Source organism: Typopeltis vanoorti, chromosome 20 (assembly GCF_054136105.1).
Source record: "Typopeltis vanoorti isolate ZY-2024b chromosome 20, IOZ_Tvanoo_1.0, whole genome shotgun sequence".
In the NCBI taxonomy this organism is placed as follows: Eukaryota; Metazoa; Arthropoda; class Arachnida; order Uropygi; family Thelyphonidae; genus Typopeltis; species Typopeltis vanoorti.
In genome coordinates, this window is record NC_143568.1 from 90,932,787 (window position 1) to 90,956,962 (window position 24,176).

The 24,176-nt window shown below is 34.5% G+C and overlaps 1 protein-coding gene across 1 annotated transcript in view; it reads right to left on the bottom strand.

The window, feature by feature from the left end:
- Nucleotides 1–1,490: 1,490 nt before the first annotated feature.
- Nucleotides 1,491–24,176, bottom strand: part of LOC150095641 (mediator of RNA polymerase II transcription subunit 19-like) — a 91,006-nt gene continuing 68,320 nt past the window's right edge. The window contains exons 5-6 of the mRNA XM_090410283.1: nt 13,586–13,689; nt 1,491–2,696 (exon numbers count right to left, since the gene is read on the bottom strand). Coding sequence (XP_090266409.1) covers nt 2,625–2,696; nt 13,586–13,689 — 176 coding nt within the window. The 3' untranslated portion in view covers nt 1,491–2,624. The remainder of the gene's footprint in view (nt 2,697–13,585; nt 13,690–24,176) is intronic.

The window sequence follows — 24,176 nt, forward strand, 5'->3', positions numbered from 1 at the left end:
TACATATAACTATTGTCTTGAAAAAATCAGAGTTTATTTTAGTTCTGTCTACAAGTGTGCTGCCCATGACACCACCACTCATCATATATTGGCCTTCATATAGAATGAAGTTGGCCACGCCTGATCTATATGGATGGCATTATGAAAGAAGGTGGTAATAAATTTGATATTAAAATTACCAATGTTAATCTTAACTCTTTACTGCATGCAGATGATATATTTCTGAATAAATCCAGTACAAGTCTGCAAGATTCCATGACTATATTGGATAGCTATTGTAATAGATATGGTATGAAAATCAGCAATAAAAAGACAAAGAAAATGAAAATTAGTAGAAACTGAAAACGAAAATGAAAACGTTGAAAATATCAACTGCATTGTGAATGGAGAATCTAAAAAACAAGTAAAGCATTTCAGCTACTCAGGCATGATTTTTAGTGAAGATGGTAAATTAAATATGGAAATAGACAACAGAATCAACAAAGCTGGTATGGTAGGAAGTCAACTGAATAAATTTATATGGAATAAGAGAGAAATTAGTCAAAACACTAAATTAGCTGTATACAAGACAGTGTTCAAACCAATTTTAACTTATGGATCCGAGAACTGGATTAGAAATAAATCTACTTGATCAGAGACTAGAGACCTCTGATATGAGAGCAATGAGAGAGATTAGTGGAGTGAACAGATGGCATCATGGCAGAATCACATTAAAAATTAGGATATTAGGAAGGAAGTTACCATTGTTATCATTCAGGAATGTGTTAGTAAAGCTAATGTCAAGTGGTATGGTCAGTTAAACAGAATGGGAGAGGAAAGATTAGCAAAACAAGTGTTCTTTGCAAGATTGGCAGGAAAAAGACCCAGAGGAAGACCAAGATATAGATAGATTGATACTGTAAAAAGCACCTTAAAAGATAGAAATATAAGATGTACTTATATTTACTATAAAATAAATCTGATGATACTGAAGAGTTGACAGACAATAGATTAATTTGGAGGAAAATTCTTGACAAGAAGTTAGTAATGATGTAACTTATCATGTAGTACTATCATAATTATCCTGTACAGCCCCTGAGAGTACATATCAGGAATGTGATGATGATAATATATATATCTTTTTAATATAAATTTTATTTTATTTGTTAATGAATATATTATTATTAGACACCTCCAGGGAGTCCAAGGACTCATTGAGGGAGGGCTTCTGCTCTGTCTCCACTATTCAATCACCAACTGACCGCAACTACATCAACTCTATCTACTGCCGACCACCACTGGTATTTCCACAGACAATCACAAATATCCATGCTCATGGCAGGATTCGAACTCACAGCCTTTTAGATGGAGAGCAGATACACTATCCACCTGGCTAAGCAGGCTGGCTATATAACAAAAGAAAACTTTGTTTTCATGTAATCACAGAATTAGTCAGTACAACAAACAGCCCTAAAAATTCATTTCAGTAAATTATGGAGACTACAACCATGTTAGGAATAATTACTTTAATTTTCCAACATTTCGCCCTTCATATTAACGTCATAATCTGAAGTACACACACACACACACATACAAAGACCTAAAAAAAGAACACTAAAATTAACAATATGCTGCTTTCAAAAATGATATCTATTTTTCTGGAATAAGTAAGGATGTTTTACAAATCTCATACATAACACATATTATCGACAAATTTTTTAAAGTTTTGTTTTCTCTTTTTTCCCTATGATAATGCTACTGAGATGTAACAAACCATCTCTGAACATCAAACACAAAATAAAACAAAGATGTGCTCAAACAGAAAACAGCATCAAAATTGTTGTAGCAATGTTCTGACTGCATAAATACTCTCATCATCAATCATTTTATATAAATGCATTTTTTAATGATTTTATAAATATTTTATTAAGTTTGCAATATTTTATGAAGAATCTGATAGGAAAAAATAGTTACCATTTTTGTGCATGGCATACCTGAATTATTAAAATGGTGGGTAAAATTTTAAATGTGGTGGGTAAATATCTATATTAGTAAAAACTAATATAGGTTTTAGGGACTGAAAATTTTGCATTGCATAAACTTTCTATCTAATTTTTTAAAATATGTATCCTTTGTAAATATTAATCCAAACAATTCTCATCTTCATCCTAACGCACTACTATTCAGAGTAACAGTTTTATAATGTCCAATTTTCTGAAATTCTGCAATATTTAAATGGCCTCAGTTCATGTCTCTCTCTCTCACACACACATTCTGAAGTAATAATTAAAAGTAAACCTGATTATATTATTTTTGCTGTCTTTCAACAGCAGCATTTATATCCTTTCACAGTTATAAAAACACATTCAGATGATTGCTATACAAGATAAATTGTCACTGTTGACCTAATATTAACTAACTTATAGATTACAATTTTAATCAGTGGTCAATGAAGGAAATCAGACAAGGGATTTAATTTTGCATGATACGAATGAGCAGAAAAATATTCAACAGAGCACAATCATTAGATGAACCTAGGTTGGTTACTAATTATAGTGTTCAGCTATCATGTACAAGGTACAGATGGAGCTGTACGGCTGTAAACCTTGCTCACCCCAGTCCTTTTTCTTTCTTTCTTACTAAATTTATAAAACTCTTGGAGCACCATTGGTATGAACAGGATTTGTAGTTCCTGTAGTTGACTCTGGACTGTGTTTCTATAAAAAATGAACAATTTTAGAAAATGCTATATACAGTAACTCTGCTCTGTAATTTATAAATTAATTTTAAACAATACATCAAAAAAAATTCTGAATTTAAAATATACAGTGCTAAGATGAAAAGCACATTTGATATCTAACTTATTGCATCTCTTGAAAAGAGTGGACAGTGGTTTTGTTTACACTGTGCCAAAAAAGTTAGTTACCGGACATTGTATAAGGAAATATGAACATGAAAACAGCAATAACTAATTTCCTTATGTAATTATTAGGATTGTGAGTAAAATTTAAAGTAAGATATAGATAAATAATTCTTAAACAATCTCTGTATCAGTATACTCAACTCTCACTGTAATCAAAAGCTCTTTAATTAGTTACAATTTTATTAGTTGGTGAAGGATCAGAAATTTTGTTAAAATGGAAAATATGTAGGTATCAGGTGAAACTTTCTAAGATTTGGCCAACAGGTTCAGAGATATCCAAAATGTATAGGTTTGTAATTCTTTGTTAAACCACAGTAATTCTGGGTGTAGAATTGTAAGAGTCTAAAATCCACTGAATATGATGAGGATTATAGTCACCGGACCCATTAATGCTTTCATTTTGAGAAGCTCATTCTTTTAAGATGAAGGAGAAGAACAAATGGCATGTGCTCTGTTTAAAGTTTTGACAACTCTAATTTTCTGAAAGACATTATACACAGAACTTTGATGTGTATATCTACCAGTGAAGGTAGGTTTCCAATATACACTGGTTGACAAGGTACCAAAAACTCTCCTTTTTACATCATGAAGTGAATTGCTGAATACACAAATGTAGACTTGATCTGATGTAGGAGGGTGGTCTTTGTTTTCAGAATGAGACCAAGTGCATCATCCACATGGGAGACCCAGAATGATGACTGAAGATGAATGGTGGAAAACAAAGTATCCTCCAGATGGTTTAAATAATAATTAGCCAAGGATGATTTAGAGTATTGTAGCAATACAGTGATATGCTGCTCTGCTACATATATATGAAATATGACTTCTGCCATTGAGTTAGCTGGAGTTCAGTGTTACTGCTGATCACTGGCTAGGGCTGAGGTTCAGCGTTGTGTTGTCTGAAAGAATCATATCAAAGTAGTCTGAAATGATTCTAGTTAAAGTGATCTTTTTTTGAATCACTTACAGTTTTCAGGAACCTTCTGTTCCTTTTTTTTCCAATCTTCAATCAAGGTCAAACTCAGTAGTCACTGTTCCTTAATGCATAACATTACACATGCCTTAGAAAGGAGGTCACGTGCATGCAAACTTTTGTTTACTCACACACAAGTAAAGAGTAAGAATGAAAATGGGTAAGGATCAAAATAAGAATGTCATTTCTGTTAATTACAAGAATTTGCATTCATCCTCAGCTAAAAACCTGCTGAAACCGTGTTATTTTGCTGTGTAGCCAATAAGCCTACACGTTAAGGGGAAGATGAATATGTAAATTAATACATTTGAGATATGTGTTTGGCAGAATCAAGATTCTGATAGACAAATTGTGGTTACTATAGCTCAATAAATTTCAGTCATCCATAAGAGCAAAGCATTGTGTTTGGATAGCTGAATTCAAGGTTCCTGCATCTACACCAAGAAAATTCAGGTAGGAATAATGAAGGGTTATACCCAAGTAACAGAGTATAGTGAGACAGTTCTAAAAAGTTCTTTACTTTTCTTCTGTACTAAGGAAGAAAGGAAGCAATAACAAAGCAGTAGAAACAAATGACATGAGGCAATATGGGAAGCTTTTCACTGCAATTTCCGTAAATTAATTTGTTGAGCCAATCAAATGGAATATTCCATAATCTACAACAGCGCTTCCCAAACTGTGGGCAGCGGCCCCTTGGGGCCGCACGTTTTGTTGAGGAGGCTGTGAAATAATGAAAACAAATTTAAAATGTTTTAAGACTAATTTTTTCATCTTAAAAGAAACGTATTTGATTTATATTATTTATTGTTTCTTTTTTATTTTTCAACAGAAAAAATCACACATTGGTGTTGGTTCACAAATTTTGCTTCCTGCATATTTTGGCGCTTAATGAATATTAGTAAATATATGCTTATTCATATAAGTTTCATTTCAAAGGTATCGATAAGAAGCCCAAAAAAGCTTACAAATGCAAAACCTTGAATATTATAATAATATATGTATTACGTCTGTATTACAATTTTTTTTTTCGATGGGAGGGACCGTGAAATGCTTTAATTTTTTTAAAAGGGGCCTTTATATCCATAAGTTTGGGAAGCACTGATCTATAACATGCAATGCCCTGTTTCAAAAGGACTGTAGCATAAATTTTATATAATTCAGTTGGTGCAGAAGCTACGACTGACAATAACAAATCTAAATGGAACATGTTCACAACGGAAATATTTCCATGGATAGATGATGACAATACATTTCTCAATCCTACTCGTATTGTAATGAGCATACCTTGCACACTTTTCAGAAGATACAATGAAACAATTGTCAAATATGCACAGCCGAAAATAATAATAGAATAACAGCACGACATCTCAACTTGAACACGTGGACGAAACTGCAATAATAGAACAATCCTCAAAATATCACAGATACCTCATCCAGGATGATGGAAGAAGTATCTGTAATATCTTACTGTATATAATCATTCAGTACATGATGAAAATCTACTCAAATAAGCATATTCTTAGACTAAAAATAAATATACAGATCATGATTTTAAAAAAAAAAAAAAATAATAATAATAATAAACGAAAAAAACACTTAAAATGTCTTACGTGATATTTGGCCATAAACTTAGTGCCACTAAAGGCATAGTACATCTTGGAAGAACACTGCTTTATTTTTAACTGACCAAGATTCCACATTTCTTCTTAAATCATAACTTGGTTAAAAAAGTAACCTAGACTCTAATAGGCTTCTACAGAGAACAAGGTAGACAGCTATGAAGCTGGCTCTAAACATGTCTAAAGATCTGAAAAGTGCATGTAGTCCATGTGTTCCAACATTATTTATCGCAGTCATCTGAAAGTGTGATCAAAGTAAGAAGGATCTTGGTGTGTAGGATTCCATGAGAAAAGGACAATTTGAAAACAATTTTTTCCATTATTTACTAAAGAATTTTCACACGATATATAGTTTCTGTATTTGGCTTTGAAATAATGTTGGATTTAATATCCACTTAATTTATACTATTTTTTCCAGTATAAAACCACAAACAAAGATGTCAAATAGAAACCGTTTTTATTTTGACTAGTTCTGTGTGTGAAATACTTTGTTTCACTTCATCAAGAAATAAAATGAATAAACTAAAAACTAGAAAGCAAGCAATAACAGTTAACATTTCTAGTGAAAAATATTTGAGGACTTTTAAACAATGGCAAGCATGCATTTGCTATTATGCTGGCTGCTAGTTTGTGGGTTGCTTTAACACTTCTATAAGACACAAACATCTATGAAAAGTTGGAATGAGATCCCAAGGATATTTCCATAATAAAACCAATAACTTAATAATAATAATAATAGTAAAAAAAAAAAAACATGCTGAACTGATTCGAAGAAAAAACGCCTTGAATCTAGACACCCTCTTGTTCCAAGAATATATGGAGTCCCTAAACTGCATAAACAAGACTTGTTATTAAGATCAATTGTTGATGCAAGATACTCTCCAACTTCTTTACTAAACATTTAGCAAGCTTACTGAAACCTTACATCAGGCAAACATTCTCTTATGTAAAAAACATCACACACTTCATAGAAAACATAAAAAAGATCACACTGGCTCCTACTGATATAATTGCATATTAAATCTTTTCACTAATGTTTAAAGAATAGAATAGAAACAATACAATTACTTCAAGATATCTTGAAGTAATTGTATTGCCAGACACAGTGGATATCTTTAAACACTGTATCAACAGTACTTTTTTCAAATTTGAAAAGGATTTTTTTTTTTTAACAGAAAGGACTAGCAATGTGCTCTCCCCCATTCTCCTATGTCAGTAGACCTATTCATGGATTGATTTGAAAAAATAGCCCTCCAACATCAAGGAACACAACCAAAAATTTGGCAAGATATGCTGACAATATTTTTATCATATGGCTTGGTACTATTACACAATGAGAAGATTTTATCGCCTTCCTGAATAACATTCATCCTTGGATTAAATTCAGAGTTTAATTAGAAAGAAATAGGTATTTACCCTTTCTGGATACACTGGTTGAGATATCAGAACAAAACACTCAAATTCTCAGTCTACAGGAAACTAACCAACACAAGACATTACCCTACATGCAACTTCTCATCACCACCTAGCACAAAAAATGGACATTATGCATTTCTTATGTGATAAAACCTACAGAATTTCCATCAAAATAGATAAAAGAAACCAAGATCTATAATATCTTAATTCTGTCCTTCAAAAAAACAGCTACAACAGAATATTAGTCAAAAAAATTCTATTCCAACCTCCAAAACAGTCAGAAAAACAAAAAATATAAAATTTAATTTAAAAAAAATACAAAGGAGCAGTGATTCTTCTATATATATATAATCAATCACATAAAATAGCAAGATTGCTTCATCAACAAAACTTAAAAGTTGCCTTCTATCCGATCAACAAAATCTCTGAACATCCCTCCTCCTAAACCTCCACAACTGTCACTCAAAAAACCAGGTGTCCACAAGATCAGTTGCAATTGTGGTCTACACTACATAGGACAGACTGGCAGATCTGGTGAGATACACCAATTGAAACACTTCAAGGACACTGAGAACAAAAGAAAGCATAAATCAGGGCCGGCAGAACATACAATGGAAACAAAACACCAAGTAGAATGCCAACTGAAATGTCCACGTTGATTATCATTTTTATTCAAGAGCATTCAAAGAATCAGATGAAATGATGAAGCAGCCTCTACAGTGTAACAAAAAGCAAGGAATGATTTTACATCAAGTCTGGTATTCCCTTAATCCATCACAACACACCTGTATATATCAGTAACCTGTTACAGCAATCCACAAACCAGCAGCCAGCATAATAGCAAATGCCTGCTTTCCATTGTTTAACGTTTGGAAGGGAGACAGGGTTTGAAAATACTGGAGCTGATGAAAGCATCACAGAATTTTTCCATAACCAAGGCAATCACTTTGTCTCCAAATGGGAAGAGTGATATAGTCCTGAGCTTGGAGGTGGATAAGCATGTAGAATTTTCACTTAAGAAGAGATATATATATGTAGAACTACAGAGCCATGACCAACAACATTAGGAGGCAGTGGATGGGAAATGACCAATATAATTTGATACAGTTTGAGGGAAAGAGTATCAAATGCATTCTCAGGATTGCTGGGGGGGGGGATCAGATTGATTGGTTGGTTTTTAGTAGTTTACTGGGACAAACTAACCAACCAACACCAAACTGCTTCTATGCTACTCATCAAAGGATAAAGGTGGCTGGTTTGTACCAATAAACCTGATATTTCCCCAGATGAGTAGCATAATAAAGTAGGGAAAAAAAATCAGAAATAGAATCAGTACACCTATGGGCACTATAAGGCCCAAGCAAGAGAAGGCAAGCATAAGGAAGGCAAAATGAGATGAGAGAAAATTAGACATGGGAAATTTCAAAGAGTTTTTTAGTGAATAAAAGGAAGAATAAGTATGAAAGTACAACTTTAATGAATATAATGTTAGGGAGAGAAATGCAGTCACTGCTGTAAGCATCAAGTAGATGAAATGGAGGTGTTTAGCATATTGGTTCATGTGCTGCAAGAAAGTGCTGAAGAACTGGCAGTCCTGATCAGGCTGCTTAAAGAGTGAAAAAGAAGGCAAGATGGTTCTGTTACATAAAGGATGCTCCAAGAAAGAGTAGCAAATTAGACACTAATTCAGATCTCCGAAGTGGCAATCAAGATACTGGAAAAGTTGATTAAGACCAGAATTTAAAAGTGGGTAGATAGGAATATGATATTTTTGGAGATAGCAGAGATATATCATGGATAAGTCTTGCCTTGGTAATCTACTCTCTCTCTCTCTCTGCCCCCCCCCCTTTTTTTTTCTTTTTTTTTTACAATAAACTGGATAAAGTTTATTTGGCTGCACTGTGATTGCAAAGAAAATACTAACAAAATAATGCATGGAACCCTATCATGTAAACTAGAACAGATGGGGACAGATACAAAGCTTGTGATATGAATAAGAAAGTGGCAGACATTACAAAGAAGTATATGGTGAAGCTGAATCAAGGAGAAGGAAGATGACTAGTGCACTAGGACCACTTTTTAATCTGCACAATAATGGAATGATTTCATGTGAAGTATCCAGCCGTTCATGTTAGTCAGAGATTTTCTCTCCTGGAAACTAAGATTTTTCATTCTGCTAAACAGGCAAATAAGCCAAACCAATTGCAATTTACAGACATAAGATACTGGTTTCACATTATCAAAAGAGGGTAGTGCTCCACAATGCTTTACACTTGGGCCACTGTTATTTAATATTTACGGCAGTGATTTTTAACCTTTTCGAAGTTGCGGAACACTTTTGATTATAAGAAAAATGTGGAGAACCCCAAAAGCATTAGGGTCATAAAGCTAACAATAAAAATAAGGATGGACCTGCCTTTTATAAAAATGGAACTTATTTTAATATGATACTTAAGCTTGTCGGCTTTTGCAGATTTCAGCAATATCAGGTCTAATATGTGATATAGCTACCCTCATCTCTTTGTCTATATTAGTAAGTCTTTCACGCTTTTTCATTTTTATATTGGTTAATACTGAGAAACTGAGCTCATACAAATATGATGTTAAAAACTATTAACAAAATTTTCAGTGCCCTTATGGAGAGAGCTGGGTATTTGGCTTGGACAAAAATCCAAAATTCCTCAAGAGTTATTTCAGAGAATTTAATTTTCAGAGTACGATCCGTTGACAAGGTAACTACCGTATTTTCGATAGATAATGCACACCCCAACATTTCCATTGCTCCTTTTGATGTATAAATAACGCGCATGCGCCAACTAGCGGTAGAGTTAGGAAGTACAGACAGAGGAATTCTTTAAAAGCACATGCATTGCTAGTAGCAGTGGTCGATTATTCCGTACATCCTGTTTTAAAATATTTTATAAAGTAAATCATTATTTGTTTATATTTTGTTATTAGATCTGAATTACCCATGGAAGACAGAAGTATTTCTCGGAGAAAATCCTACACAGCGCAGTTCAAGCTTGAAGTGGTAGAAGTAGCAAAGGAAAAAGGGAATCATGAAGCTGGTAGATTGTTCAGTATTGGAGAAAGTAGTGTTTGTGAATGGCAAAAGGCTGAAACAGTCCTGAAATGTTTACATACGAGGAAACATGCTATGAGGTTTAGAAGGTGCTTGTGGCCAACCATAGGGAAAAAACTGTTTGACTGGGTTGTTAGTGAAAGAGCTAAAAGGTATGGGTGTGTTGCAGGAATCGAAAAGAATTGCACAAAACAATAATATAAAGGATTTCAAGGCCTACCCATCTTGGATTTTTGGATTTCTGAAGAGAAACAATTTAAGTATGTGCTCCTCCACCAGTGTTGGACAAAATTTGCCGTATGACTGGGAAGCGAAAGTAGCTAAATTTCGTTCATTTATGAGGTTCCCGTAAGTTTTGACATGCCTAATTCTAGGACTGTGAATCTCAAGGGAGCAAAAGAGGTTTCAGTTGCTACAACAGGACACGAAAGGTCTAACTTTACTGTGGTTCTTTGCGTAACTGTAGATGGTTCCAAACTTCCATCGATGGTGATTTTCAAAAGAAAGACTGTTCCAAAAGGTTGCGATTCCAAAGATATTATTGCTACTGCTAATGATAAAGGTTGGATAAATTCCGAGATTATGAAATTTTGGTTGGAGAATGTGTAGCGAAAGAGAAAAATGGCATTTTTCAACCCAAAATCTTTGTTAGTGTTGGATTCGTGTAGGGCACACACGACAGCAGAAGTTAAAACAATTGTAGGTTTTCCAAATTGGCCGTCATTCCAGATGGTTTAACAAAAAAAAAACTTCAATTCCTTGATCTTTCAGTAAATAAACCATTCAAAGACAATTTGCAGGCTAAGTGGGAAGACTGGATGATGAATGGCATCCATGAATATAACAAAACAGGGCAGATGAAAAGAACATCATATAAAGATATAGTTATGTGGATTGTAGAAAGTTGGGCTGCTGTAAGTGAAAATTGTGTTAGAAATAGTTTCATTAAAGCACAAGGGAATGCAGTGGTGTCAAGTGACAATGATTATGAAGCTGAAGAAATACCAAACGAAATTTTTAATGCAATTGATTCTTTCAATATTGAATCTAATGAAGAAGTTTTTGGATTTGAATAGTGTAATGTTCCATAAATATTAAGTAATACTTCTACCTTAGTTTTGTTATTACATTTGATTTACCTCTCATACCTTTCTAATGTATACCACGTTCATTTTTAACGAATTTAGACTTTTTTCTATAGATAATCACGCGTTATCTATCGATAACGCGTGCATTATCTATAGAAAATTCTTCTTGTAATGAAAATTCACAACTTGATGTATTAACTGTGCCAAATGGATTTTGTATCCAGTTATAACTGTGTATTTAAAGAAGAAAAGTAACTTGAACTCTTTTCTTCCAATATTGTTGCATTTTTTCTCATCTCATTTTCCTTTTTCCCTCTTTTACTTTGCAATGCCGAGGGTTTTTATTGATCATCGGACCTAAACCATTCAGAGGATAAGGTGGTCAGCCATATGCCCTGGTATATCCTATGTCTGTAGTGGTGTTGAGTCTCAAGGCCGGTTTGCCTGTTTTGTGGTATGAAAAACCCCAGATAAACTGGGGAGAAAAACCCTACTGTCCCCGCCCAAGACCGGCTAACTTGACTATGGCTGTGAAAGATCCTTAAGTCAGCGACAGGAATCGAACCCAGGACACTCCTTTCTCAGGCATATTTCCCAGGGTTGCAGGTGCATAGCCACTCGGCTAACCATTCAGAGGATAAGGTGGTCAGCCATATGCCCTGGTATATCCTATGTCTGTAGTGGTGTTGAGTCTCAAGGCCGGTTTGCCTGTTTTGTGGTATGAAAAACCCCAGATAAACTGGGGAGAAAAACCCTACTGTCCCCGCCCAAGACCGGCTAACTTGACTATGGCTGTGAAAGATCCTTAAGTCAGCGACAGGAATCGAACCCAGGACACTCCTTTCTCAGGCATATTTCCCAGGGTTGCAGGTGCATAGCCACTCAGCTAACCATGTGGACCTGTTGCATTTTTACACATTAAAAATAGTACCTATAAACGATATTCTATTGGTTTAGAAGTCAATGCGCAAAGCAGTCTTCAGTTGTTAGGATCAGAGTAACGAATTACACTCAGAACTGCGTCGTGTGACATCTTTCACCAGTTCATGGAACACAAGTGTTCCGGGGATCACTGGTTAAGAACCACTGATCTATGGTAATGATACTCAGAACCATTTAAGGGGGGAAATATTCTTAATTCAGTTCTTATTAAGATGATGAATTTTGTGATATGGTATGCATTCATCAGAACTCCAATTGTTTGCTGATAATGCTAAAGTGAGTAGGGGAAAACAGTTAATAAAGGTGATGTAGAGATTTTGCAGGATGAGATAGAATGACAGTGTTGGTAAAGAATAATACTTGTCAGTTCAATATAGTAAAACAAAGGCTAGGATGAAATTATTACAAGCTGTGTATTACATTAATAAAACTAGACTGTAAGAAATGATGAGCTTTGGAGAAATGATGGGCAGAGTTGAAAAGGCACAATGACAAGTAGGTATAAGGAAATCATTATGGGCTATTATGTACAGATTTAGTTACTGCATTTCTTTGTGATGGTGAAGTGCTAGAGTAAATCCAGAGGTTAGTGAGCAAGATGGTGACAAGCTGCAGAATGCTTGCTTCTTATGATGACTGATTGAAGGTTTGTGGGTTGCAAAATTGGGCTAAATAACAGAGTAAGACAGAAACATAAGGTATTAAAGGAATTTTATAGGATAGATGCAGAAAAAAAAATTTCAACATATGACAAAGAGGAGAGAATATGGGATCATCCCTAGATGGGCAAGAGTGTAGTCAGCATGAATACAAGGACTAGAATTTTTTTTTTATTATTTGTTTGGGGAATAGCAAATAAGTGAATGCTATGTTGTGAATGTTGTTGACCACTCTGTTGTTGTTTTGCTCAAAATAATAATAAGTGCTCTGTTAGTGAATAAGTTAAGGAGAATTATGATGGGCATTGTGTGAATAATAATTAGTGCTGGCTTCTACAATAAGTCTCTGTACTTCAGGGAGAGACCAATGTAATAATACAGCTATCGATTTTCCTATTATCAATTTTCAGTAAGTTTCATTGAAGAAAGTAAAACATTTCTGAGCAAAGTTATCTATGGTCAAAAATGAAAGCATTTTTGAAGAATTTATAAAGTTCTATATTAATTTGTTTATACAAGTGAGGAGAATGACATGTATGATAAGTTATTTCGTGATAATGATTTCTTCCATTTTTATTTTCATCAGGCTAAGTTTATATGGCGCATTAACAACAACTAATGCCCACATTACTGAAAGTGACCAAGGAAAAATCTATTAAATCCATTATACTGGATGAATCTCTTATAGCTTATATCATAATGCATTAATTAAACATTTAAATTAAAACTTAATTCCATATCATAAACAACATTATCAACAAGATGTCATTAAACAAATTCATCTACAGTTAGAAGTGATTTTTACAGTATGACAGATATTTTATGGAAATAAACTTGAACAATGAATAGCTACTTTTCATATTGGTATAATGACTATCCAGTATAAATAATATAATAACTTTACCTTTTTCTTCTTCTTTTCTTTCTTCTTTTTTTTCCTTTCCTTTTCTTCATCATGGCGCTTTTGCTTCTTATGTTTCTTTTCATGTGTGCCCTCTGTACTAGTTTCTATCAGAAGAATAAAAACATTATATATCAGCTCTAATCTACAAAATATCTAGTAACAGTATAATCACAGTACTAATTTAAATTAGATGCTCAAATTTCAGCTTCATCCATCTCTCTACTTCTGGAACACTTTCTTTTTGTTCCAGAAGTAGAGAGATGGATGAATTATTGCTTATAATCCATGTATCAAATTAAAACATTTGCAATGAATGGCATTTTATGAAATTCAAAATACAGGTTTCCTTAAGAATGACTGGCATCATTCAAGTTACATGCCAATTTACCTGCATGGAATGTTCTGTAAAATTTCTTTATTTTCCTGGGTTGTCTTATTAACTTCAAGTCTATCATGGAGTTCCGATATTTTCATAGATAAATTCTTAATTTATCATTTTTATTTTTCAGCTTTTATTTTAGTATCAGCAGATGGATTTTTATTGTTAATGTCCTTTATAACATTTTGTATACTTGAGTCTGCATATGATTTACATTTGAAAGCTGTCAACTTTAATTCTTTTAAAACTTCTACAACATTCATATATATTTTTCTTTTCAATATGAGCCTCAATTTTATCCTGTTCAAAAAGAGAAGGCAATCACTACCCTTACTGAGATATTAAAGACTTGGAAAGTTCCAACATTTTTGATTAATGCCAATTTCAGAGTACTAAAAAAATGTTTTAAGATTATGGTGACAGTAGAGTTGAAGTTGAACTTTTGTTTAATAAAAACATTAGAATTAGAACATGGATGGAAGACTAATGCTGCTGTGTTTAATAATATCATTAAAATAACTTACATAGAATATTGCTATTAACTACAGTGAAGTTATAAACTGTAAGCAGAAATTATTAAAATAGGTTACATCTCAGCAATCAACAATACAGATGATTCTCATTATAGCAGCTAGTAGGGACCACAGAAATAGTTTGTCTTATGGATTGTTTGATATAGTGAATTTTTTGGAATACAGCAGGCACTGTGAATACAGCAGACTTTTCAGTGGTTTATTATAAGGTGTGAATGAGTTAGTTATAATGATATTTGATATATTAAGAGACAGGCAGATATCTGCCTCACATTATAATCTTTAAGTTAAAGAAAAAAAGGAATTAAAATTAATTATGAGAGAAGATATGAAATAATTTTTGAGTGAGGTGAAAAAGAAGAAGAGCAAAGATGAGCAGAGAACTCTGATTGTAAATGATTCAGAGAGTTAACTGTGTAGAAGAAACAACATGCAGCTTATTGATGTATGGGGTTATTTTGATGGCTGAAAAGATCAGTGCTTACTGTGTGGATTATACTTGAATAGTCTAGGTATCATCAAGTGCTTGGAGAAATTATTGTCAAAGAGTGAATGTGAATAGTCAGGGAAACTAAGCATGGATATGTGCATTACATTAAGAAATCAAATCTATGAATGTAATTACAGAGAAAGAAGAGAAAAAAATGATAGTATGTTAGGGATGGCTGAACAGCAAATGCAGGACAAGTTTAGTCAAAGAGTAAAAAATTGTGAATTGTGGAAATATGGTGTATGTATGTGCAGGACACAGGATAGGATTTGGTTCAAGATTCAACTCTAGCTTCCTATTTGAAATGCCATATGTAAGTTCTTTGAACACCCATCAGTCTAGTGGACAGCTCTGTCACATGCGTACACCAATGCCAGAAAATCAGGAAGAAAGGCAAGGACTGTTAGATGTAGTGAAACCAAAAATTATAGGCATTAGTGAGACCCAGTTGACAGAGGAGGATGTTAAATCTTGAATGAAGAGATTTCATTAAGAAATATTTCATTCAGGATTTAACAAGCTTTAACAAATCAACAAGGAGGACATACTTGTATATAAGTAGGATTGTAAATCACTTGAAAACTTGAAAACAATCTATCTTTACATAAATGACAGTATGTAAGAGAATGTAAATTACTTAAAAACCTTAAGACTAATGCATCTTGACATTGAGTGATTCTTTAAATTATACATGTTTTTGGTCATAAAATGTGTTTCTATATAAGTGATTCTATATAAGAAAATATTACCTATCTTTGTAATTTAACAATGGAAGAAATAATCCTTGTGAAATATATGTGTAAGAATATGAGTTCAAAGTGCACAAGCCAGACACTCAGATTAACAGCATAGCCTATGGCGGTCAAGTACACACAGAGTGCGCTGAGCTTCCGGGAAGACACTACGAGAAAAGATCAGAACCATGTGCAGAAAAATGTGACGCAAGGAGAAGGCCATTAAAGGTGTAATATAAAAGGGCTTGGCTCCCCCAAAGGGGCGCTCTCTTTTTTTGGTATTCCTGTTCGTGCTCTCCTGTTCAACATCGGCGCCTGTTGTTCGAGGGTCCCAGCTCGAGATATTCCGGGAGATGAGTATATGAATACAGTCACCAGAACGATGTGTTAGACGGGGATAAGCGGCGAAGTAGCGAGCCATATGTGGGCATTTCGCCAGTGTTCCGAGGAGATCTGCACTAGCTGACCGACTTGCAAGACCACGTGGACCAACTTGAGCTGAGCTGTTTCTCGTCCATATCGGAGAGGATAGATCGAATAATGAGTTCTAAGCCAAGCCTGTATGGAACAACTACTGGGACAAAGAATAAGTAAGCCGTAAAGGGAATTGAAAATTGAGTGACAGACCTGAAGAAGTCTCAGATATCCAGTAATGTACAAACCTTTAGTTTCTTTTGTTGTGGAAGCAAGGATTATTGTATATTAGTGAAAAGGAACATTCATGTGTAGGACTCTTATTATATAAGAAACAGGACTTTAGTATCTAGTCTAATAGCAACGTTCTAGCTCCAGGAACGTATTCTAATGTATTGTAAAGGTCAATTATGTTTGGTGTGTCGTTGTCTAATAGTATGCGAAGTTAATAGAGTTATTGCTTGAAAGGATCTGTAGATCAAAGTATAGATAAGAGCTAACAATTAATTTTGGTAGTATCGATTCATGACAAAATTCAGTTATATGAATTACAGTTGTATTAAGTTCTGTAGCTTAGGTAACTATTACCTTAGCTGAGTGTATATTTTGTGAATGTGTATTGTATGAGTTTAATTAATGTACCTTTGTAATTTTTATCTAACTAGTTGCCTGATAACGAATCCAATGCACCACTCATTTAATTAGAAACCAAGCGGAATTAAATTGTGTAGCGGAGACCATGACTGCAAACTAGTATTAGCATAGGAGACTTATTATACTAGTTATTTTGAGATTAAGTATTTTAATAGAAAGATAAACCGTGTGTCTGTCTGAGAGTTAACTCCTTGATTAAGAAGCTTTTCTAATCTACGGGTTCTGGATGGCGCAGCAATAACATAAATTTTCCAGAACCTGACAAGGAGGTAACTCCAGATATTTGTAACAAAGGAATTGGCTCTAGCCAAAGGCAATCCCCTTGCTTACCTAGCACGCACACGTGATCAATCTAAGTGGCAGCCATAGAACATAAATTTAAAGAGTCTCACACATATAATGTTAAATGAAACAAAATAAATGTAAAATAACATATTAACAAGGATACTGTTACAGAAATAGAATGCAGTAAGTACTGCTATGACTGCAAAAGAATTAAATCCAGAGTAGAAATCTCTGATGGTGGTAGCATGGGTAATAAAGGAAGAGTTTGAGCCTGTCTGGTATGAGCTAAAAGTTAAAAAGAGAGAATACACAACTGGCTGCTGCTATAAACCAAAATCATCTGAAGAAGACTGAATTGCACATACAAATAAATATCATGAATGCAAAAAGAACTATCTTCACAGGTGATTTCAACTAAGAGTATACAGACGAAGGAGAAAGCATGGAAGATTAGGAAAAGTTAATTTATAAAACTATGCAGAAATAGTTTACCTTGAGTAAAACATGATGGAAGGGACTTGTACAAGAACACCAGATCAGAATCTGTCTATAAATGAGTTGACCCTCACATTGCCAAATAGTGAGAGTGATCATATAGTTGTGACTTAGGAGATGACAATGTATATAAAATTCTGACTAAGAAGGAGTATGTGCCTTTTTATAAGGCAGATGATTATAATAAATTTAGAAAGCAGTGTGAGGCAGTACCATGACATGAGAAATTACATGGTAGAGGAATCAGCAGTGTATCCAAAGTAGTCAAAAGGTGCATGAGGGAAGGCAGAAATAAGAGAACTGAATGAATGGAAATTAGAAGAATGAATAACATTTTAAAACATTAGCTGTATAAATAAGAATTTTATGGATCCAATATCATGAATGAAGTGATGATGAGGTTCAAGAGCAGTACAAGAGCAGGCTAGAAAAGTTATGACCATGGTGAGCAAGGCAAAACTGGATTGAGGCCAAATGTATTCTGAGAGAATTTTATTGTCACATAGCAAGTAAAATGAAGAATGATCATGGAAGAATAATGTTAGTAAATGATGATGTTAGAAAAAAAAAACATTAGTTCTCCAAATGCAGAGGGGGGGGGGAGAAATGAACAAAAGGATAGTGGCTGATGAGTTACAAGTATTAAAGCTGCTACAAGAGCATGGCTCAAATATAACAGTTGAACTAGCTATAGGATATTAGTAAGGGTGCTGAAGGAACATGCAAAGGAGTTAAAAATTCACCTGAGCCAGTAGCACGACTTGAGTCTCAGCATATACACAATTTCTAATGAGTGGATGGAGAGTATGATAAAATGATGCAATGAATTATAGATGACTATAGCATCTCTAGTGTGATCAGCAAAGTACGGACTGGTTAGGAAGTGCATCTAGTGATGGGTTGATAACACACCTGTTAAAAGTAGAGCTTGTATTAACAATTACCTAATGTTTTATAATAGAGCGATAGGAGAGATGGATAAAATGTAAGGGATATACCATGATAACTCTGCCATGGGATCCTTAGGGGTCTCATGCCAGTCCCAAGCCTGGATAAAGGAGGAGGGTCGGTCAGATGAGTGTCGATGCTCTGACCATAAAGAAAAAACACGATTGTTATCTGATGCCTATACAATCAACACCTACAACATGCTGGCTCGGGCGTCACCCGGATAAACAAGGCCCGTGATACCAATCGAGCGATCGGGGTTGGATCGAAAAGTGAGATACCGAAAGGAAACAGAAACTAACAGAACTGTTATCAGTAGGAATGTGAGATGTGCGGACACTCTGGATGTCAGGAAAATTAGAACTACTTCGTGAGGAAACAAAGAGATATCGGTGGGATATACTAAGATTGGCAGAGATGAGATGGACATCATCTGGAGAGATCAATGGATGCGAAGTAATATGGTCAGGACATGACACCATGCACGAAGCAGGAGTTGGCTTCCTTCTTAGCAAAACAGCTCGAGAGGCACTGTTAGGCTACAAACCAGTTAATGAACGAATCATAGTAGCAAGATTTCAGGCAAAGCCATTCAACATATTCCAGATATATGCGCCCACATCTGACAGCACAGATGAGGATATTGACTTATTCTACAAAGATCTGACAGAGACAATACAAACAATACCAAAGCAAGATGTGCTAATTATTGAAGGAGATTGGAATGCCAAAGTTGGAATAGATAATGATGGTTGGGAAAGAGTCATGGAAAATATGGTTTCGGAGAAACCATAATTTCCCATGAAATGAAAAATTGTTAGAATTTGCTGTGGACCATGAGATGATGATCTGTAACACAAGATTCCAACAAAAGGAGTGTAGAAAATGGATGTAGCGATCAAATGATGGGAAAACCAAACATGATTGATATGATTATGATTAAAAGAAGATGGATGAGATCAGTACAGCAATGTCGAACTTTTCAAGGAGCAGATATAGACTCGGACCATAGTTTAGTGATTGCAAACATCAAGATGAAATTAAAAAAATATAAACCCCAACATCAGAATAGAAGAGATACAGCACGAATAAGTGAAGCAGAAATAGGAAGAAGGTACAGAACAGTGTTAGAAGAGAAACTTAAAAGTGTGGAGAAAGAAAAAAACTCAAATTTAAGAGTGAAAAGAGTAATGAAGGTGATAGAAGATGCAGTTGAAGAAACAGTACCAGAAGAAGAGATCAAGAAGAAATGGATTACACAAGAAACACTGAAGTTAGTACAGGAGAAAAGAATGTTGAAAATAAGAAGGGATACATCAGAACACATAGAAGAGCAATATAGAAGAAAGTGTAATGAGGTGAAAAAAAGCAGTCAGAATGGATAAGATGAAATGGTTAGAAGCCTAATGCAACAATATAGAACAGTACTATGGAGAGCATAAAACAAGGGAGGTATACAAAATGATCAGAACCATTAATAGAAAGTGGCAACCAAAACAGACCACAATTAAAGATGAAAAAGGCAAAGTATTGATGAATAAAGAAAAAATTGTACAGCGGTGGACAAGATACTGTAGTGAGTTATATGAAGAAAAACTAGATTCAGATAGCGTTGGGAAACACTGAAGAATTAAAGCAGATATCACCACCAGGTAATGAGCATGATATGGACATTTTAAGAGGAGATGTAGAAAAAGCAATAGGACGGCTAAAACACAACAAGAGTCCTGGTAACGATAACATTACTGGAGAAATGATTAAATATGGTGGTGAAAGTATGGTTACAGAAATGCACCAACTATGTAATATGGTATGGAAAGAAGGGAAAATGCCAGAGGACTGGGTGAAATCAATATTAGTAATAACATTATACAAGAAAGGAAATAAGCTAGAATGTAAAAATTATAGAACAATTGCCTTGATAAGTCACCTTGGTAAAGTGATTTTGTTGATTTTCAGAAAGCATTTGACAGTATTGACCAGAAAGTGACATTAGCAGTTATGGAATCCTATGGAATTGATAAAAAACTAATAGCTATATTAAAAGATGTTTATCAGAATGCAGCTGCAGCAGCTAGAATAGGTGATGATTTGGGGAAATGGTTTAAAACAAGCAGAGGTACTAGACAGGGAGACCCAATATCACCAAGCATTTTCATCGCACATTTAGAAAGAGCAATGGATAAAATGAAAGAAGATGCCAAAGGAATATCTGTACACGGAATGAGAATTAACAATCTGAGATTTGCAGATGACATTGTTATTATTGAAGAAGACGAAAGAGAACTACAAAAAACACTGAAACTGTTAAATAAGGAAGGGAAAAGATTTGGACTTGTTATGAACTTTGAAAAAACAAAGACAATGGTATTTGGTGAGAAGAACATGAAACAAAAGATACAAGTGGATGGAACTGATATAGAAAATGTAGAACAATTCACATATTTGGGAAGTAAACTGACATATGACTTGTACTGTAAAAAAGAAACAAAGATCAGGATTGCAAAGGGAAGAACAAATCTGAAGGCCATGAATAACATCTGGAAAAGTAAAGTGATCAGTCTGCAAACAAAACTAAGAGTATTGGAAACATGCATCTTCAGCGGTGTACTGTACGGATCTGAAACATGGGTAATAAATAAGGAATCAAGAAAAAGAATTTTGGCATTTGAAAGAACTTGTTACATGAAGAGTCTAAGAATAGGATGGGTACAGAAAATAACCAATGAAGAGCTCTATCAGAAGATACAACGAAAACAGAATCTAATGCAGAAGATTATAAAACGGAAGCTGCAATTATTTGGACACATCTGTAGAATGAGTGAGGACCGGAAGATAAAAACATTTATGTTTGGTATTTTGGATGGTTTAAACAGAAGAGGTAGCCCATACAGAGAGTGGATAGACCATATAAAAGACTGGTGTGGAATGGGTGTACAAAAACTGCGACACTGTGCACTGGACAAAGAAAGGTGGAAGAAGATAGTGAAACAGGCATCAGACCTCAACGGGCAGTGAGCCCATGGTTTGCGATGATGATGATGACATACCATGATGTACTTCTGTTATTCCTGACAAAATCCATAAGTTCACAGCATATTCCTTAGATGTATTTTAAGGGATATACTGTATCCAACTCTGCTGTTATTCCATTATAGAATTCTACATGTGAAGTTATTCTGCAAGGAAAAAGGTATGCAAAATAAACTTGCAATATGGATTGAAGAGTAATTGACTGGCAGGTATAAGGAAGTGACATATGTAGGTGCTGAGTCTAAGACAAGGAGGATTCGGTACTTGGGTCTTTATTGTTTAACTTGTCTATTAATGATATTAGGAAAAGGTCTTGGGCACAATATCAATTATCTGCTGATGATGTTAAGTCAAGAAGAGTGATAAGAGATGCAGTAAAATCCCTGCAGGATGATTTCAACAGACTGATTATATGGACATATGATTGTCAGTTCAATATTGCAAGTGTAAGGGTTATGTATTTTGGATGGCAGACATGTCAGGCAGAGTATTACATTAATGGGAATTTGCTGAGAGTAGTCAATGAAGCTAGGGATGTAGGAAAGGGTTATTGTGGACAGTGAGATACATTTTGAAGACCACACTGTTAAGGTGGCTGAGTCATCACGTCAGATGTTAAAAACTGTGCTGTTAAACTATAAAGCTAAAAAAACACTAAATTGTCAGAAAACAAGGAGATTATTCTTCCACTACAAGGTTCTGTTAAGACCACCTGAACCACTGTTTACAAACAGTCACCTAGTTTCCTAGGACATTGAGAAACAGTTCAAAAGATTCAGCAGTGAGTAACTAAGATAATAAGATAATAACGGGTCTAACAATATGCCACTTGATGCAAAAATGAAATGATATTTAAAAATAAACTTTCTTCTACAAATTGAAAAAATCCACACAAACTTCAACATTATGTCTTGAATATGGTTTGCATAGTAATGGAATTATGCATATGAGGACAGAAGAATATGATTCTCAAGTGTTAGTAATAGATGGAAATGAGCAAATGTCTGCTCGAAGATACGTCCACGATCCCATAAGGAAATAAATAATATTTTTGAATATACTTTCAAATAAAACACAAGCGAGCATAAAGTAAGAAGGTTTCTATTTAGCAACAATGCATCATGTGTAGTGGAAACCTCCCTCGGCAGTCAGCAATCAGTACATGTCTTCAACAGTTGCAATATTTTGCGCAGCATGGCCCCTACATGCCCAATCAAAAAGCCTAGTAAAGAATCACAGAAAATGAGGCAGGCAATTGATCTTGAAACAAAGCTGCAAGTCGTAAAGCAACATGAAGCTGTTAAGCCCGTCAGTATAATCGCACATGACTTTGGATGGTCTCATTCTACAGTGATAACCATTCTGAAAAATAAGGATAAAATCATAGAAGCTGTGAAAGGATCTGCTTCCATTAAATCAATGACAGTGATGAAGCAACAACACGGTCCTATTGGTGATATGGAAAAGTTGGAAGTTTATTTTCCACTTGGTTAGACTATAATAAATTTAGTTTAATCCTTTATTCAAGTGTAAGCAAACAAAGTTTGCACCTGAATTATCTTCAGGACTGATGCAACTCATAGTAAAGGTGGACCAAGCTCTCATCACTCCTTAGAGATGAGAGCTTGGTTGAAGCATTGTTGTGAAGATGAGAGCATTGTCCTGAAGATACTTCAGGCGCAAACTTTGTTTGCTTACACTTGGATAAAGGATTAAACTAAATTTATTATAGTCTAACCAAGTGGAAAAAACTTCCAACATCTTTCTCTAAATCCAGAGTAATTTAATAATAAGGTGGTACACCTTTTGGCAACTTGTATAAGTAAATATGACCTCTCCATTGCTTCTGCCTTAGTACCACCATTTCTGGGTCTGGCTCCCACTAACGAGACCTCAATAAAGGTCGAAACCGGTTCTGGGTAGTGGCCCTTCCCTTAATGCATAACATTATACATGTCCACAAGGAAATATGCTTTGCATTATGGGAGACACTGAGACAAGGAGTGATGAGATCTTGGTCCACCTTTACTACGAGTTGCCTCAGTCTTGAAGATATTTCAGGTGCAAACTTTGTTTGCTTACACTTGGATAAAGGATTAAACCAAATTTATGATATGGAAATTCATTTTCGAAATTATGGATTCTACAATCATGTTAGAATAACTCTTTTTATTATCCCAACATTTAGATCTTCATATCAAGATCATCATCTGGAGCATACATAAATATACAAGACAAGCTGCGTTACATTTCAAACTGAAAGCTAGAGAAACAATGATTTGATCACATGCTACTCACTGGCATGACCTCTAGTGAAAAAAATAAAAAAAAATAATAAAATTACATCAAGCTAGTACATGAATAAACATTCTTGCTTACAGATAGTTTTCCTTCTAGTCACAGCGATGTCCTATTTCTATTATTACAATTGTTATTTTTGATTTAAAAAATTATTCATAAATTATAACATGAATAAACATTCTTTCTTACAGATTTTTTCTTTAACAATGATGTCCTATTTTTTTAGAATTAACGTTATTATTTTAGGATCCTGGATTTTCTACAGTCCTATTTATAGTTGTTCTTAGAGAGGAAGGATTCGTGGGACGAATATATGCTTTCCGTA